Source organism: Akebia trifoliata, chromosome 8 (assembly GCF_017979445.1).
Source record: "Akebia trifoliata isolate Shusen 1 chromosome 8, ASM1797944v1, whole genome shotgun sequence".
In the NCBI taxonomy this organism is placed as follows: Eukaryota; Viridiplantae; Streptophyta; class Magnoliopsida; order Ranunculales; family Lardizabalaceae; genus Akebia; species Akebia trifoliata.
Genome location: NC_141382.1, coordinates 38,540,439 through 38,556,453, shown reverse-complemented (window position 1 = coordinate 38,556,453; position 16,015 = coordinate 38,540,439). Strand labels below are relative to the sequence as shown.

The following is a 16,015-nucleotide window of genomic DNA, read 5'->3' as shown; positions in this document are numbered from 1 at the left end:
ATTTAAAATCGAAAATCATAGTTAGAAAGATACCCTTTCTTGTTCACGAAGCATGTTAGGGAGCTCCTTTCAACCCTAGGCTGAAAATGGTGTAGTGAAAGAGATTTTCTCTTTTGCTGAAAGTCCTAATTTTAAATTTGGAGGTTCAATAGACATACCATTTCAAGAGTCCTGATAATATGACTCGCTAGGTGGCATACTCAAATGACTTCATGACATGGACAAGTTCATGAATCGTAGATTTGTATGTCTTGGGATACACTTTTTTATGAAAAATTGTAATCATGAATCCCAAGGTAATCAAATCTACAATCCCCGAACTTGTCACGTCATGGAATCATTTGAGTATGCCACCTGGCAAGTCATATTATCACGATTCTATTTTCAACAAGTCCTGATAATATGACTCCCCAAGTGGCATACTCAATTGACTCCCTGATGTAGACACATTCATAATTGTTGATCTGTATGCCTTGAGATATACAGTTCCCTCGAAATACACTTTTGTATGGGGAAGTGTAGTCGTGTATCTAGAGATGCACAAATCTATGATTCCCGAGCTTGTCACATTGGGGAGTCGATTGAGTATGCCACCTAGCGAGTCATATTGTCACGACTCATTTTCAATCTGTAGCATAAGTTCCAGAGGAGCTGTGGTCTTATCTTGCCAACGTGGCAATCCATATGGGCCCAACCATCCTTAGTAAGTTTTAGAATCTTCCTATGTCAAGCTACTAAACTCTATATTAAATGATTTGTGTTGGAGTGACCTCAAGATTGACCTCATTTCACATTCTTTCCCAAAAGCGTTTATGATTTGTACGCACCTCCACAACAGCAGAGTGCAAAATATGACCGTGTCAACCATTTTTTATTTATTTACTATATGATTATTTTCTTTTTTTCACCATAGCATGTTAAAATTACACAAAAGAGACCAACAAGGTTTTACTCTAACTATTTTTTTTTTTTTTTTTAATTATTTACAAATATATCTTTTTTCTAAAAATATATATGATTAAAAATTGTTATAAAAATGTTATAGTATTTTTTTTTTTTTGTTAACAGCCTGGTGGTGAAAAAAAAAAAAGAGTAATGATGGTGATAGGCATTTTTTGGAATAGTTGGCAATCTTTATAATTATCAAAGAAATTGTACCTCATCCATTATAAACGAGTGTTGCTTTGTCCTAATATTAATTAATTTTTTAGGAAATTTTAGTAGCACCCCTGGCAAAATTGGTAATATAAATCTCCCTTGACCAAAAATAAAAATCCCATTTTTTTTAAATGACTAAATGAAAATTTGAAGAAAATCAAAATTCCATCAATATTGTCATTAAAACAAGGAAAATTAGTCTTACCCCCTTATAAAATTAGTGATACCCCCGAGAAATGCAAGATGACGTCTGCTCCCCTTGATTTTCATTGACCTGGTAAAACTGTAATAAATAAGTCATTCTCTTAACAGGTATGATAAAATATCCAAAATACTCTCATGTGTTTAAATTATGTAAATATCATTCGATTTAAACAATCTAAATGTGTTTGATATAATCGCTCTAAACATGATAGTCATGAGAATCTTGATCGTTCTCAATCCTATTTCTCATCGATTTAAACTTAAATATTATTGTTTTGAAGCAAAATCTTATCATTTTCAATTCATTTTCATCATTATCAATTAAATTTCATACTTTTCAACCTAATTTCATCGTGTTCATCTCAATCTCATCATTTTCATCCAACCTAAAGGCATTCTTTGACCCCTTATGCTCAGAATCTTCAAATGGAAAACATTGAAATAGAAAGAAAAAAAATAAAAATGAAAGTAAAAATAAAAATTCAAGAGAAAAATATGAAATAATGAAGAAATTGAATTTAGTAATATCCCATCTTGTAAATATGAATAGTAGTTCTACTCCCCCCTCCCCTAGCAGTAAATAACGAAAATAGCTTTTGAACTTAAAATTTTCACAAAAACTTAAGTCTTGATGTCAAAAAAAAAAAAAAAAAGAAGACTCACCAAATAATCCAAACTTCTAACTATTACATGAAATATGGAAAATTTTAACTCCATCTAATCTGAAATCGAAATCAAAGCTATAATGGTAGGTTTTCAAAACAATGGCTCTAATCAATAGAATCATAACCATCATGACAATAATCCAACAGTAACTCTAGCTTCAATAGGTGTGATGATGGAAAAAAAAACACCCAAACTTCATTTTCTTAAAGAAGATGAAGTTAGGGTTTTGCTTTTCAATCAAACGGTCTAAATGCATTCAATCTAATAGTGTAGATCAAATTAAAATATAAAGATTTGTAAGTGAAGGACAATTTTATAATTTAAATGCTATAAGGATAATCTTGGTATTCAAACTTTAAATCGTCAATTAAACAAATGTCAGTAATGATTTGACCAAGTCAACTGAAGTCAAGGGGGGCAAACCTCATCTTGCATTTTGCAGGGGAGGGGGCATCACTAATTTCACCAATTTTATAGGAAGTAAAATTAAATTTTCCTAAGAAAAAAGGAATGACTTTCAGTCAAGGGTGTAAACCTTTTTTTAATATTGCCAATTATTCAAAAAAAAAAAAAAAAGAGTTAAAACTCTCATATTTTAATGATATGTATATTTTGTGAAATCTTTGATGAGCCAGTGGTAGAGAATAAAAATAGGAACTTAGAAAAAATAATTCAAAAATTGGATTTTTAATTTGAATTTGGGATTTCAAGACCGTCCATTTTCAAAGCTTTGGATCAAGTAAAATAATGTTTATTTATTTATTTATTTAAATAAATCTAATATGGGGCAATGAGTTCGAGTGGGTTGAGCTGCAGTATCATTTGGCCAACGTGGCAATCGATGTAAGCCCAATTATCCTTAGTAACTAAGGGTCTGTTTGGAAGCGGAAGTTAATTGGAGTTGGAGTTGGAATCGGTGGAGTTAGTTATAACTCCTCCAATAAACTCTAATGTTTAGTTATTTAGGAATTCAAACAAGGAGTTGTAAAATAACTTAAGCCCTTGTATTTTGCTAAGATTGGCTATGACTTAGTCGGGTCAATTTGATTTTATGTATTTTTTTTTATATATAAATAATTATTTTTAATTATTAATTTAAATATTTATTATATTAAATAAATGTGATTTTGTGATTAAATATTTTCTTATCACTTTATTTTATTATAAATTATAATTATTTAAAGGGTAAATTATTAAAACAATGTAAATTTTATTATTTATTCTACAAGATGTACTAATTTTTTTTTTTAAATTACTAAAAAAGATATAAAACGCTGGACTGTCCAACATTTTCTAAAATTGTTAGACTATCCAACGTTTTAACTTATCCTCTCAGTTGTTTTTTGTGTTTTTTTAATTTATGTAACTTCTCTTTTTTAAGATACTCACGTTTGATTTACTTAGGTAAGTCTTGTCTAACTTAGTAAGAATTCTAATCTTAGTTAGAGTCTCATGACATCCAAAAACATGATCCGATGTCACAAGAATGTAGAGGAAAAAAATCTATGAACTTTAAAAAATAAATTCAAAAAGACTAATTTTCCTTGTTAAATTTCAATTTTTAATTTGTTATCCGATGGGAGTTCAATAGCTATCCATTATTCAAATCTAGATCAAGCCCAATATGGAAGAATTTTTTTTTAAATTTTATTTTATTATTTATTTATGAATTTGAGCTTTTCTATGAAATCTAGAGGGTCATAGTGTTGGATTTGCCAATTTGATAATCCATTTGAACTCAACCATCCTTTTATATATAAGATTTGAAATTTTACCACGTTAGCAAGGATAGACTTACTCAAGTTAAGATGTGAGAATCTGAAGAAAAAAAAAATGTTAAAACGTTGGACAGTTGGGCACTTTAAATCTTTTTTTAGTAATTCTTAAAAATTATCATGTTTTTGGTAATAGACAACAAAATTAATATTATTTTAATAATTTTTGAAGAAAATAAAACTTATAAAAAGTTATTTTCAATTTTTAAGGTGAAGCAGTGCGTTAAGATTTAGAATAAGTCTAACATTACTAACTTAGCAAGATTTCCAATCTTACTAAATGTTATTAAGATTATTTTATAGCATCCAAGAATATGATCGGATGCCACATTGATATAGAGGAAGAAATTTTATAAATTTTGAAGAAAATAGAACTTATAAAAAGTTATTTTCTACTATTAAAGATTAATTTTAAATTTAAAAATTCAAAATAATATATCATTCAGATCTATACAGATATAGGGATGTATTCATATTTGACTCGAATTCGACTCAAGTAAAAAGACTTCAACTCATATCGGACTTATATTTTTCTTCGGATCTACTCCAAGGGTCCAAATAAGCTAAATTCGGATAACTCGAATTTCGAATAAAATCCAACCCATTTTATGAATTATTCTAATCATTTTATTTTATTAAAAAATAATTATTATTTAAATTGGAATCCAACCACAACCTAAGGATAATCTTGTTATTTAAATAGAAATAAAGAGAGCCAATTTTATGGGGGTTTTTTATGTAAATAATGCTACTAGGAGTAGGTAGAAGACAGATTTTGTTCCTTCCTTGGCTTGACTTTTGAGTGCGGAAGCTCCAACGAGTCTTTTTCTTTAAAAACTCACGTACAAACAGCCAATATTATATTTATATTATCTGCCAATAGTCTCTCGCGCTCTGTCTCTCTTCTGCAATCTTAATGGCGACGATATCTCCGCATTACAACCTTAATTCCATCTCTTGCGATCGTCGACACGTCTTTGGATTCCTTCTTTTTCATGGACGATTCAGCAACGCCAGATTCCTACAAAGAAGATACAGAGGAGATCGTTTCTCTCGACTTGTTTGGAAACATAGGGTTTACTGCAAATCTGATGTGAGTTCCAATCGGTCTTCCTTGACTTTTTCCTTCTTTTTTATTTTTATTTTTATTTTTTAAATTTAATTTTTGCTTCTTTGTATCATGGTTGACTTAATGACTTGATTTGTTAGAATCTGTTCTTAACTTGTTTAGTTATTCTATATTGGAAATTCGAAATTGTGCTGAGAGGGGCATTTTCTTTGATCCTGATCCGTATTTTTTGGCTTTAATTCTGCTAAAATCGTTTAAATATTTAGTGGGATCATGCAATGCTGGCATAGTTGCTATAGATTTCAGTTTTATCTTTTTATTGAGTCAGGTTTGATTTATGTAGTATTAAGCGTGGTTTTAAATGTCTCTTTGACATCTCATTTCGTTCATGGACGAGACCGATAAACCATTTAACTCGGTTTATATTTATTTATTCAGATATATTTAAATAAAAATAAAAATAATTTTTATTATTATAAAATAAAGTTGATTAAATATGTTTATCATATTTTAAATATGAGTTAGATAATATGTATTTAAATTCTAAAACAATGAATTATTTTAATTAAAATATACAAAATCACGGTTGACTCGACAGAGTTTTACTTACTTGGACAAAATTTTCAAAATCTCGGCCGAGTCATCTCGGTTATTTTGCCAGATTCCGCACAGTTGAGACACCTTGTCTATCTGTCTCATTGATGGATGATACCGAGATGACTCGCCCGAGTCATCTCGGTCTTGAACGAGATTTGACACCATGGTATTAAGTTTAACTAGGCTTGAGTAGCACTCTTGTTGTCATATTAGATAGGAGTAGGAGTAGAGTTTAAAATATCTATGTCAGCCAATAACTATTGAAGCCAAACAATATTGGAGACTGTTTGAGTTCCCCTGTATTTAGTTTCGGGAAAATAATGGGCAATAAACACTCGTTTCTTGCATTTTCATTAAACATTAAGGCCAAATAGTATTGGAAATAGTATCTGCAGTGGCTCTATGTTTAGAGATGAAAGAAGAATGCGCATCAAATACTTGCTTGCATTTTTTTGTGGGGGTGGGAGGTAGGCGAGTGTGCTTTCACCCACTTGCCTATAAAAGAAAAAATAAAACCTACCTTCACCCACTTGCCCAAGTCCTTGAAAAAATAGATCTCACTTAAAATTCACAGATTGGAGTCATAACAATACAAAGACACAGTTACAAATCTAGTTGCATACATAGAGCCGGTTGTTAATGCCAGTGATCCAACTGTTGTACACAGAGTAACATGAATATCTTTGGTATTCAAGTCCATTTCCATCAGGGTTTAGACCCATAGCTCAGTGGGTTTAACACATTGCAAAACAACTTTGAGGTCGTGGGTACAAGTCCAGCTTATCCATAAAAAAAGTTCATTTCCATTTGCCAACAGTGGGAGTGAGAAGTCGGTTAACTTTGGTGTTTCTCCCATCAATCATCCGGATATCTTATTTATGTTGAACACTTCCTTGGGATTTATGAGAATTCTTGTCTTTTGGTTGAGTATTAAACTTTGAAAGAGCATGACTTTTGGTGTAGGAGAGGCCAGGGGAGCATCGGAGGGGATCTTGATCGAAAGGTTTGATTGCTAGCTGGCCAACTCGATGGGCAAGTTTTTGTCCAAAGGTGGAAGATAGTTATTAGTAAAAGCATCCTGTCTAGTCTTCCAATTTATTTCTTGTCCTTGTTTGATATCTCTGTTTCAGTGATGATTATGTTAGAGAAACTTGATAGGGATTTTTTAGCACGATCAAGATGACAAGCTCAAGTTTCACTTAATGAGTTGAGAAGGTGTCCCCTTTTCCAAGATTAGTGGTGGGTTAAGCATAATTAAATTCAAATCATTAATCAGGCCCTTCTTGGTAAATGGTTGTGGAGGTTTGATGAGGAACTTGGCACATTGTAGAAGAAAGTGATAACAATTTAGTATGACTGCAATAGATTGCATCGTGATTGTGGGTTTTGCAACTCTTCTTCCTATGGGAGGGGACTGGAAATTTGTTTTGAATGTTCATTTGGAGTGTGTGAGAGGTATTAGACTGAAATTGTGGAGGAGACAATAGTGGGAAGGTCGATTTTGTTTCTTGTATCCTTTTGAATCAATTGAGTGTCTCTAATATTTTCGTTTGGGACAATAAATTCTAGTATTGGGATTGAGAAGTCATCTTTTCTACTAGGCCTTGAAATTAGATCCTTCTAGTATCTATCCAACTGCTTTTGTTTGGGGATCCAAGATCCCATTTTAGGTGGCTTTCTTCCTTTGGTGACATTCTGTTAATAAAATTCCCGCTATTGGGCCATATCAGATCTAGGAATCCATAGTGCTTAACTATTATTAAATGTGCAAAAGAGATGTGGAGCTGTCCAATCAACTTTTCTAACTTTCCATCTTGCATATATAGTATTTGATGCTCTTTTCTCCTTTACTTTGGAATGGCTTCGATTTTATCTCATCCTAGTTTTGATGTTTTGTCAGAGTTTGTATATTTTCGCTCATTCTTCTAGAGGGTGCTTGTTGTGGAGGATGCTTCCTTTTGTTGTTGTCTGGGTATTTGGAAGGAAAGAAATTGTAGGCATTCGAAGGCAAGGAAGATGACATCCAAGTAATCATTCTTAATGTTAAAGCTCATTATGTGTCATTGGTCTTTTGTGATCAAGGAATTTAGGGGTAGTTTTTGAGAACTTTGACTTTAAATGGGACTCGATTGTTGAATCGGGTAGTTAGGTTGATTTTCTTGTTTAATCATTCTTAATGTTAAAGCTCATTACGTGTCATTGGTCTTTTGTGGTCAAGGAATTTAGGGGTATTTTTTGATAACTTTGACTTTAAATGGGACTTGATTGTTGAATCGGGTAGTTAGGTTGATTTTCTTCTTTTTCTACCTTGGCAAGTCTTCTGAACCTCTGGCATTCTTGTATCCTTTTCTTCCTCTTTAATGAATTTTATACTAATAGTAAAAATGATCTAGGAATATAGTCGTTGAGAAATGTGTAAAGTAGGGAATTTTTGAACTTCTTGCTCCTTCATTGCTCTCATATTTGACTTTCTTTTTTTCTCCATTTCTAGGTGACCTGGACAATGCCCATTATAGTCTTAAAATTTTGTTGATATTGGAATATTTCAGTTTTCTCTACGAGAGGTCGTCTTTTATAGAGGATGTTAGCTTTTGCCTCATGTTGGGCATTTTGAAAGAAAGGAATCGACGTGTGTTTGATTGCAGAAACAAAAATCTCCAAATGGTTATTCTCAACATTTAAACTATGTTATTCAAGTAGTCAGCCATTTTTTACGGCATATAGGGGATTTTTCTTCGAGAACTTAGTTTTCAGATAACACTTAATCATTGGTTGGAGAGTGAGGGTGTCTTAGTCCTTTGTATATCTCATTTTCGTTGGCAGGTCATCTTAACCTCTTAAGTTTTCCTTTATTTATTTATTTTTTTAATTATTTACTTGTTTTGTAATAAAGCCTTAAACTTATCAGAAAGAATGTCGGACTCGAAGGTACCAATGCACCAAAGGCACACCCATTAAATGCACCCTTTTGAGTTCCTTTGTCATGCAGAAAACATCTCTACTAAAAAATAGAAATACAATAAAACATGTGTACTTTTTCTTCCTTTACATTTCAATTAACAAACAAACCTAAGTGTAACTTATTTTTCCTCTCATATGACAGGAGCTTCCATCAACGATTAGTGGTGTTGGGCTATCGTCTTCTTCTTCTCCGGCCACCCAACACCAGGTACTTTTCAAACTATATTACAAGGATATTCTATTTTCTTAACATTTTTCATGTTAGACGTCGTGTCAAACTAACATGTCAAAGACATGTCCTACGGACGTTTTCAAACTAATCCTAATTTGCGCAAATATTTTGTTTCAGTGTGTATCAGCATATCTAAATACATATTTTGTATATTGTTTACTTAATATGAACTTGAGTATTTATAAAGTATCTCTCAATATAGATATAAATTGAGTGGGTTCAAAAAAGGTTGGGTTCTTGGAAATTCAAATACCTTTCCAAAGGTGGGAAGTTGACGTTGATTAAGAGCACCATCTGGTATCCTGATTCATTTCTTATCCTTGTTCTCGATCTTGAGAAAGGTTGAAGTTCAGTTGGAGACTTTGGTGAAGGACTTCCTTTGGAATGATAAAAAAGCATTCAGAAATTCAACCTCGTTAATTGGAAATTAGTACCGCCCAAAGAAGATCTGGGGTTTGGGAATTAGAAGACTTAAGCTAACCCATCATGCCTTGTGGGAAAAATGGCTGTGATGTTTTGGGAATGAGAAGTAGGAGATGAGGAGTGACGAGGAAACTAATAAAAGCGACATATGGGGAGAATCTGATGGGTTGGGAGAGTTGTCAGAGCAAATTGTCCTTGGGTGTAGTGTGTGGAAAGGAATTTGCAAGGTGGCATTTAAATTTGGGACTCACACTTCCTTTAAGGTTGGAAGAGGAAATTGTGTCCTTTTTGGGGAGGATTACTGGTGTGGTGACTCTTCTCTCCAAGATCTATTTCCAAGGCTTTTCTCAATATCCTTAAGGAAAGGAATTTGTGTCTTTTCCTTCTTGATTCCTAATGGTGGAGAGGTATCTTGGGATTTTGGTTTCAGAAGAAGACTTAATGATTGTGAGATTCTCGAGTTGGCCTCACTCATCAATTTGTTCCCTCTACCCACATTGAGGATCGTAAGATTTGGAATGGCAATCGGGATGGTATTTTCTTTGTAAAATCTTTTTATTTGTTTCTTGATGCTAGCCCAGAGTCTTTTTTTCCAGCCTCAGGATTTGGTCACCTTTGATCCCGTCAAGAGTCTTTTTAATTTTATTTTTTGATGTGGACTGCAGCACCATACAAACTCCTTACTATCAACCATCTTAAGTCAAGGGGCCTGATCATTGTTGATTATTGTTGTATGTGTAAGGTGAGCGAGGAGTTTGTTGACCACCTTCTCCTTTCATTGAAATTTGGCTCGTGGAGTTTGGTCACCCTTTCTCTCTTTGTTCAACCTTGCTTGATGCCACCCTCTCTTGGTCTTACTACTTTTGTGCTGCTGGAAGTCCGCCTTTTCAAGTAGAGAAAGGATTCTTTGAAATCTCATTCCCTTTGCTATTTTTTGGAGCTTACGGAAGGAAAGGAATGGGCTGATGTTTCAAGGAGAGGATCATTTTCCTAAGGATGTGGTTATAAGCATTCTAGGATTGATGTTTTTCTGGTGAGAAGTATAAAGAGTTTAGAGGGTTGTTCTTTGAGGATTTTGTGTTTAGGTGGGACATTGTTTGTAGAGAGAGAGTGTTAAGCTCTGCCTTTCCTGTATTTTTAGAGGATATCTTGTCCTCCTCTTAATAACATTTTCACTTAGCAAAAAAATAATGGATAAAAAAGAAATGTATCCTAATAGAGATTTTGTACTGTTTTTCCATTTAAAAAGGGGAACAGTGTTTGAGGTGCTTGACATGCTTTCCAACCCTATTCAAGATGGATGACCAAGGAGGCACTGTGTTGACATTTTTCTGAGTTGGATGCAAGTAGGGTGGTTCAGAATCCAACATTCAGTGGAAATACCAATAATAGTTTGAGGCATAAAGAAATTTGCTGGTGTCGTGGATTGTTCAAAGGATTGGCTTATTTAGGTATGAAATAGAAAATGGTGCTTTCTTGGTGCAATCTTTCGTGTTGGCACCCCTAGATAGTGGAAAATGGTCGTGGTATATCATTTAATTGGAAGAAGACTTGCTAAACATGTATTTTATGGGTGAAGAGAATAAAGCCTGTCAACCACCTTATTCATTAAAGGTTTATGGGTGCATTTTGGTAAGCTTTATTCTGGCATTTTGTATTCATTGGGTCACCTTGGAAAGCTTGGTAAGCAATCCAAGTTGGTAATTCGGGTCATTTGAAGTTAGAGGTTGACTTCTATGGAGAATGCTTCCATTTGCTATATATTGGAGTATGTAGAAGAAATGGAACAAGTGCTTATCTAGGCACAAGCACGGGTCGGTTGACTTTATCATCAGTGGAAGAAAGATTTATGATTTCATCATACCACTATTCTTAAAGAATGTTAAGAAATTCAGTCTCTACATTCCTTAATTGTTAGGATTCCATAATGAACAATGTCAAAGTGCTTCCTTTTCCAAAGAAAATTGGTGGAAGATTTTGAGGTAGTCGTGTATCCCTTTTCTCAGGTACCATACAGCTTGTGTTTTGGAGTAGCTGCTGATAGTGTGAATTAATTAGCATAGTATGTCATTCAGGCACTTTTTTTTTTTCTCTTAATCATTTTGGTTTTATGTTTAGGAATTTTTTAATTAATTATACCATATTTTATTTATAAACATGGTATTGATTTAAAAAAGTATTAATGCAATGATTTATGAACTTATCGTTGAGAAAAAACTGAACTTTTCTCCTTATTTACTGTTGCAAAATTCCCTTTTAATCTTGAAAACAAATTCGGCCACCCTTCTTATAAAGTTATAAGTAACCACTTCCAGTAATTATTTTCTTTAAAAAACAATTGGTAGCTTCTGTTAGATTAATATTAACCTCGAATCTAAACAAATCAAATAAATTATGCATGTATGATATTGTAATACTTCAGATGAACTTATCTGCAAATAACATTATTTTGATCACCTAATTTCTCTTTTGAAAAGAAAAAGGAAAAGTAAAACTACTCCTTGTCATATAAAAAAATCATTAAAATGAGAGGTGCAGTTGTGCTAATTCATTTATTTTGTTGGTGCAAAACTTGTGTTACAGCCAGAGACGCTGCAACTCAGAAGGTGCTCTCCTATTTTAGAGAGTGCTTTACTGTCAAATGATAATGTCTTGGACTCTGGTGACTGGAAGGCAGTTCCTGACATATGGAAGTTTGCAGCAGAAAGATATGGTGATCGGACTGCATTGGTGGATCCATATCATGACCCGCCTTCAAAGTTGACTTACAAACAGGTAAGCTTTCGATTTAGGTCTGCTACATCTAGTAAGTGTCGGAAGAACATAATTAGAATCTTTCCCCTCCCGAGCACCAAATACTATTTCCTTTGCATTTCATAGATTCATACACCTAGTGTATGTAGAAGTCAATAATGTTTTGCTTGTTAAGTTATTGATCAGTGGTACTTACTACTATTTACACGTCCAGAGGGTAATGGTTAATGGCAGAAAGAATTGAACTACTAAATCAAACTTATCAAGTGTTCTGGTACTGTTTAATACAAGCTTCTTCTAACATCTTTGATGTGTTTTCATTTTCTTCTTTCTTTGGGATCAGATAAACAATGAGATATTTTTATTTTGGTAGACCACATACTGTTCCTATTTGTTTTTCCAATTTTTGTTAATTAATCTTGGATATCTCGTCTTTTTTTTTTCTTCTTCTTGTTACGTATAGAAACATGAAGTGCATACGGATGAAAATACAAATACAAACGAGAAAGTTGAGATGACCCATGAAAGAAAAGCAAGAAGTAAGAGAGAAAAAAAGGCTATCCTTATCTGGTTACAATATCAGTTCCCATTGAAACTCAAATAACCCTCTAAAGTCTAAAGTTTGGAATAGTTGACTTACACATAAATAACAAATCTTGGTGGATAGAATGATACTATGAGATTTTTCCAGTTCAACAAAAACCCATCTGTCTCTTTCCTTCCGAATTCCCCAACAACCAAAAAAGGGATGAGCCTCCAAATCAAGCACCCATGAAAATGCAAATACTACCGGTTGCAGAGAATATCAGAGACCGATCCAGGTCTGGTTTAATAAATCACAAACTATTGAAAGGAGGGGCCCCATATTTGTTTAGCTTGGTTGTAATGCAACAAAAGATGGCTCACCTATTTCTAATTTATCCGTGGAGGGAGAGAGAACAAAGAAGAGTTAAGAGAAGGGATTGTCAAATATTACTCTTAAGACGTACTAAAAAATGCTATCTATAGACCAATGTTGAATGAGCTTCTATTTGTGGCCTTTTCTCAGGATAATAAATTTTGGATGGAAAGTCCCATTGAGGAGGAAGAGATTCTTAAAGTTATAAAGGATCTAGCAAGGGAGAAAGCCCCAAGGCTTGATGGATTTACTATGGAATTTTTTTTAATCTATGTTTACTATGGTATTCTTTAAAAGGTGCAGGGGCATTTTGGTGATGAGTGATGACATTGTGTAAGTAGTTCAGGACATTTAGTCAAGATCATTGTTGGATTACTGTTACAATAGTACCTCAATTGCTTTAATTTCAAATAAACGAGGAATAGAGATTATATTAGATTTGCAACCCATAAGTTTAGTCAGTAGATTTTATGAGATAATTGCCAAAACCTTCTGAAATTAACTAAGATGTTGGTTTTGAGATTAGAATGGATTTACTAACTTTTTCTCCCTAAACCTTGCTCCTTGTTGTCCAATACACATCTCCTATAAAACCCTAGTCAAATCCCTATAAACCCCTCCTCTAAATCTTTCTTCTTGTTGTCCAGCACACCAGCCCCCAGTCGAAATGCAATATTACCCTATTTACCTCAACTAAAGTCCTATATTAACCATTGACCCTGCCATCCCTTCTATATGTAATTCACATCCTCCTATACCTTTTAAACCACCCCCCCCCCCCCCCCACACACACACACACAAAAAAACAATCAATCTTAGCTTGATACATTCTATGATAGAGTTCATGATGGAATTGAATCCTCGAGTGATCCAACGATAGAATGTAGTTAGATCATGGAAGCTATGTACATTGTATATATGCTTTGGTTCGGGCCAGCTAATTATGGCATTGACATTTTCATGATTTGTTGACATCCTTTCAGAAGAAACTATGAAACCTAAGAAGATAACTTGATTGTGCATGAATGAACACTTCTTTCGGTTTGCAAACAATTTCTCTTTTCAAAGGACATTACAAACTTGCCTTAAGTGGTCTAGGTATTGTTCTTTGGATTTACTATAAATCAAAATATCGTTAAAATAAACTACTAAGAACTTTCCCATGAAAGGCTTCAACCCTTGTGTCATTTCCCTCACAAAAGTACTTGGGGCATTGATTAATCCAAAGGGCATGACTAACCCCTCATAAAGATCATCCTTCGTTTTAAAGGCAGTCTTCCATTTATCCCAAGGACAAATGCAGATCTGGTAGTAGCCACTTTTCATATCAATTTTTGAGAAGATTGTGGCACCTGCAATCATATCCAACATGTCATCCTACCTTTTTATAGGAAATTGATACTTGATCGTTATTTTATTAATTGCTTTGCTATCCACACACATATGCCAAGATCCATTCTTCTTTGGTGTAAGGAGAGCAGACATGGCATAGGGACTCATACTTTCCCTTACAAATCCCTTTTCTAGGACTTCACATATTTGTTTCCTCAAATTTGCATGTTCAATAGGATTCATCCTATAATGCGATAAATTGTGCAGAGTTACTCCAGGGACATTTACTTTGAAAGTGTCCAAACCCTCCACAATTGAAACATTGTAACTAATCAATTCCTCTAGAATTTCTACTAGCTATTCGTTTCCCGATGAAATCTCTAACATTGTGTGGATTACTAGAATTTATTCAAGGTAGTTGATTCCCAAAAGTAGGTTTTGTTTATGTAAGGACAAATTTGACAGTAGTCTCACGGGAGTCATATATGTCCTTTGAAATTATGATTTTATGCACCGTTCTAGTTCTAGCTCAATCTGATAAGCGTGATCTAAATTGATCACATCATGGAGTATGAGTTCTTTCTAAAGATCTGGATGTAGGCCCATTCTAGATAAAAAAAGGCTCATATGGGAGTTTTCATTGACATCGCATCATATACTAATCAAGTTTTGCAATGTATCCATTAGCAATCATAGATCCATGGTGTAGGGATTGCCATTGGTCTAAAAGCCACTCTTGATAGGACTGGGGAATATATTTCTCCTTGAGCTTCTCTTTCATCTCAGCCCAATGGACAATGCGATACTCATCCGCTTTCTTAATTCTGCGTTCATTACTAGTTCAATATGTTAAGAGTATCTATTAAAAGTATGTTAGAGTCTAAGGGTATTTATGACTTTTCCTTTCTTTTGGGTATTCTTATATAAAGCCCATTCTCTCTTGTAATTGCTTAGGGTTTTCTAATGCACATGAATCTTTTTTTTTTTCTACTTTGTCTAACATGGTATTAAAGCGGGTGTGCCTTAGGGATGGGTTGGGTTAATACCTCCAGCCTTGTGTGGAGAGGGAGAGCTGAGTGTCTCCAGTCTTGGCATTGAGGGGGAGTGCTGGAATAGTCCCACATCGCCTGGGTACTATTAAGATGTGTAATGTATAAAGCGGGGGCAATCCTCACCTTGCAAGCTGGTTTTAAAGGATGAGTTAGGCCCATGGGCTTTAAAATGGTATCAGAGCACAAATTCTAGGTCTGCCATCTCGTTTGGATCAAAGATTTCAATCGGAACATCTCAATTGAATAGAAATCTGATCTTTGCATTTGTTTTTGGTTATTTTTCCTCCAAATGAGTTTTCTTTGAATCGCAGTAGCCTCCATTAGCAATCTTCTCACCAGCAGCAGCAACAGCAACAGCAGACGCAATATCCATAAAAAAACAATAGCACCCTCCACAACAGCCCCAAAACAGCAGCAACAGCCCCCCACAGTAGCCTTGCAGCAACCTATATGCAACAACATCCTCGCAACAACATCAACAACCACTAAACAGCAGCAACGCCCCTCATCGCAATGATAGCAGCCTCGCAGCAACAACAACAGTCTCATCACAACAGCAGCAGCCTCGTTACATTTGCAGTAGTGTCAGCAGCCACAAAACAGCAGCTTCATTGCTGCAGCAGAAACATCGCAACAGTCTTTTGGGCGTACAAGGTCTGTTTGATAAAATGTCTGTGACAAACTGTGTACAACAAATCAATAATTTTCCCTCCAATTTATTGATTCTGGTTTGCATGACAGTAATCCTTTGATTGTCGCTTCTCGATTCGAACTTCTTCTCTTGAGAAAAGTTATTACATTGGTCATTTATTTGATTTGAATTGCAATGTCGAGTGAACGAGATGATTCTCTTCAGTCTATTAGTGTTTAGCTTAACGGAAAGAATTACTCTTA

The 16,015-nt window shown here is 34.2% G+C and overlaps 1 protein-coding gene across 3 annotated transcripts in view; it reads left to right on the top strand.

The window, feature by feature from the left end:
• The first annotated feature begins 4,606 nt into the window (after positions 1-4,606).
• Positions 4,607-16,015, top strand: part of LOC147396734 (putative acyl-activating enzyme 16, chloroplastic) — a 50,107-nt gene continuing 38,698 nt past the window's right edge. The window contains exons 1-3 of one of the 3 annotated variants that reach the window (XM_086451820.1): positions 4,608-4,896; positions 8,573-8,638; positions 11,669-11,860. In XM_086451820.1, coding sequence (XP_086307946.1) covers positions 4,720-4,896; positions 8,573-8,638; positions 11,669-11,860 — 435 coding nt within the window. In that variant the 5' untranslated portion in view covers positions 4,608-4,719. Of the gene's footprint in view, positions 4,897-8,572; positions 8,639-11,668; positions 11,861-15,498; positions 15,776-16,015 lie in introns of those variants that run through there. The other 2 variants (XM_086451821.1, XM_086451822.1) reach the window with 2 other exon arrangements.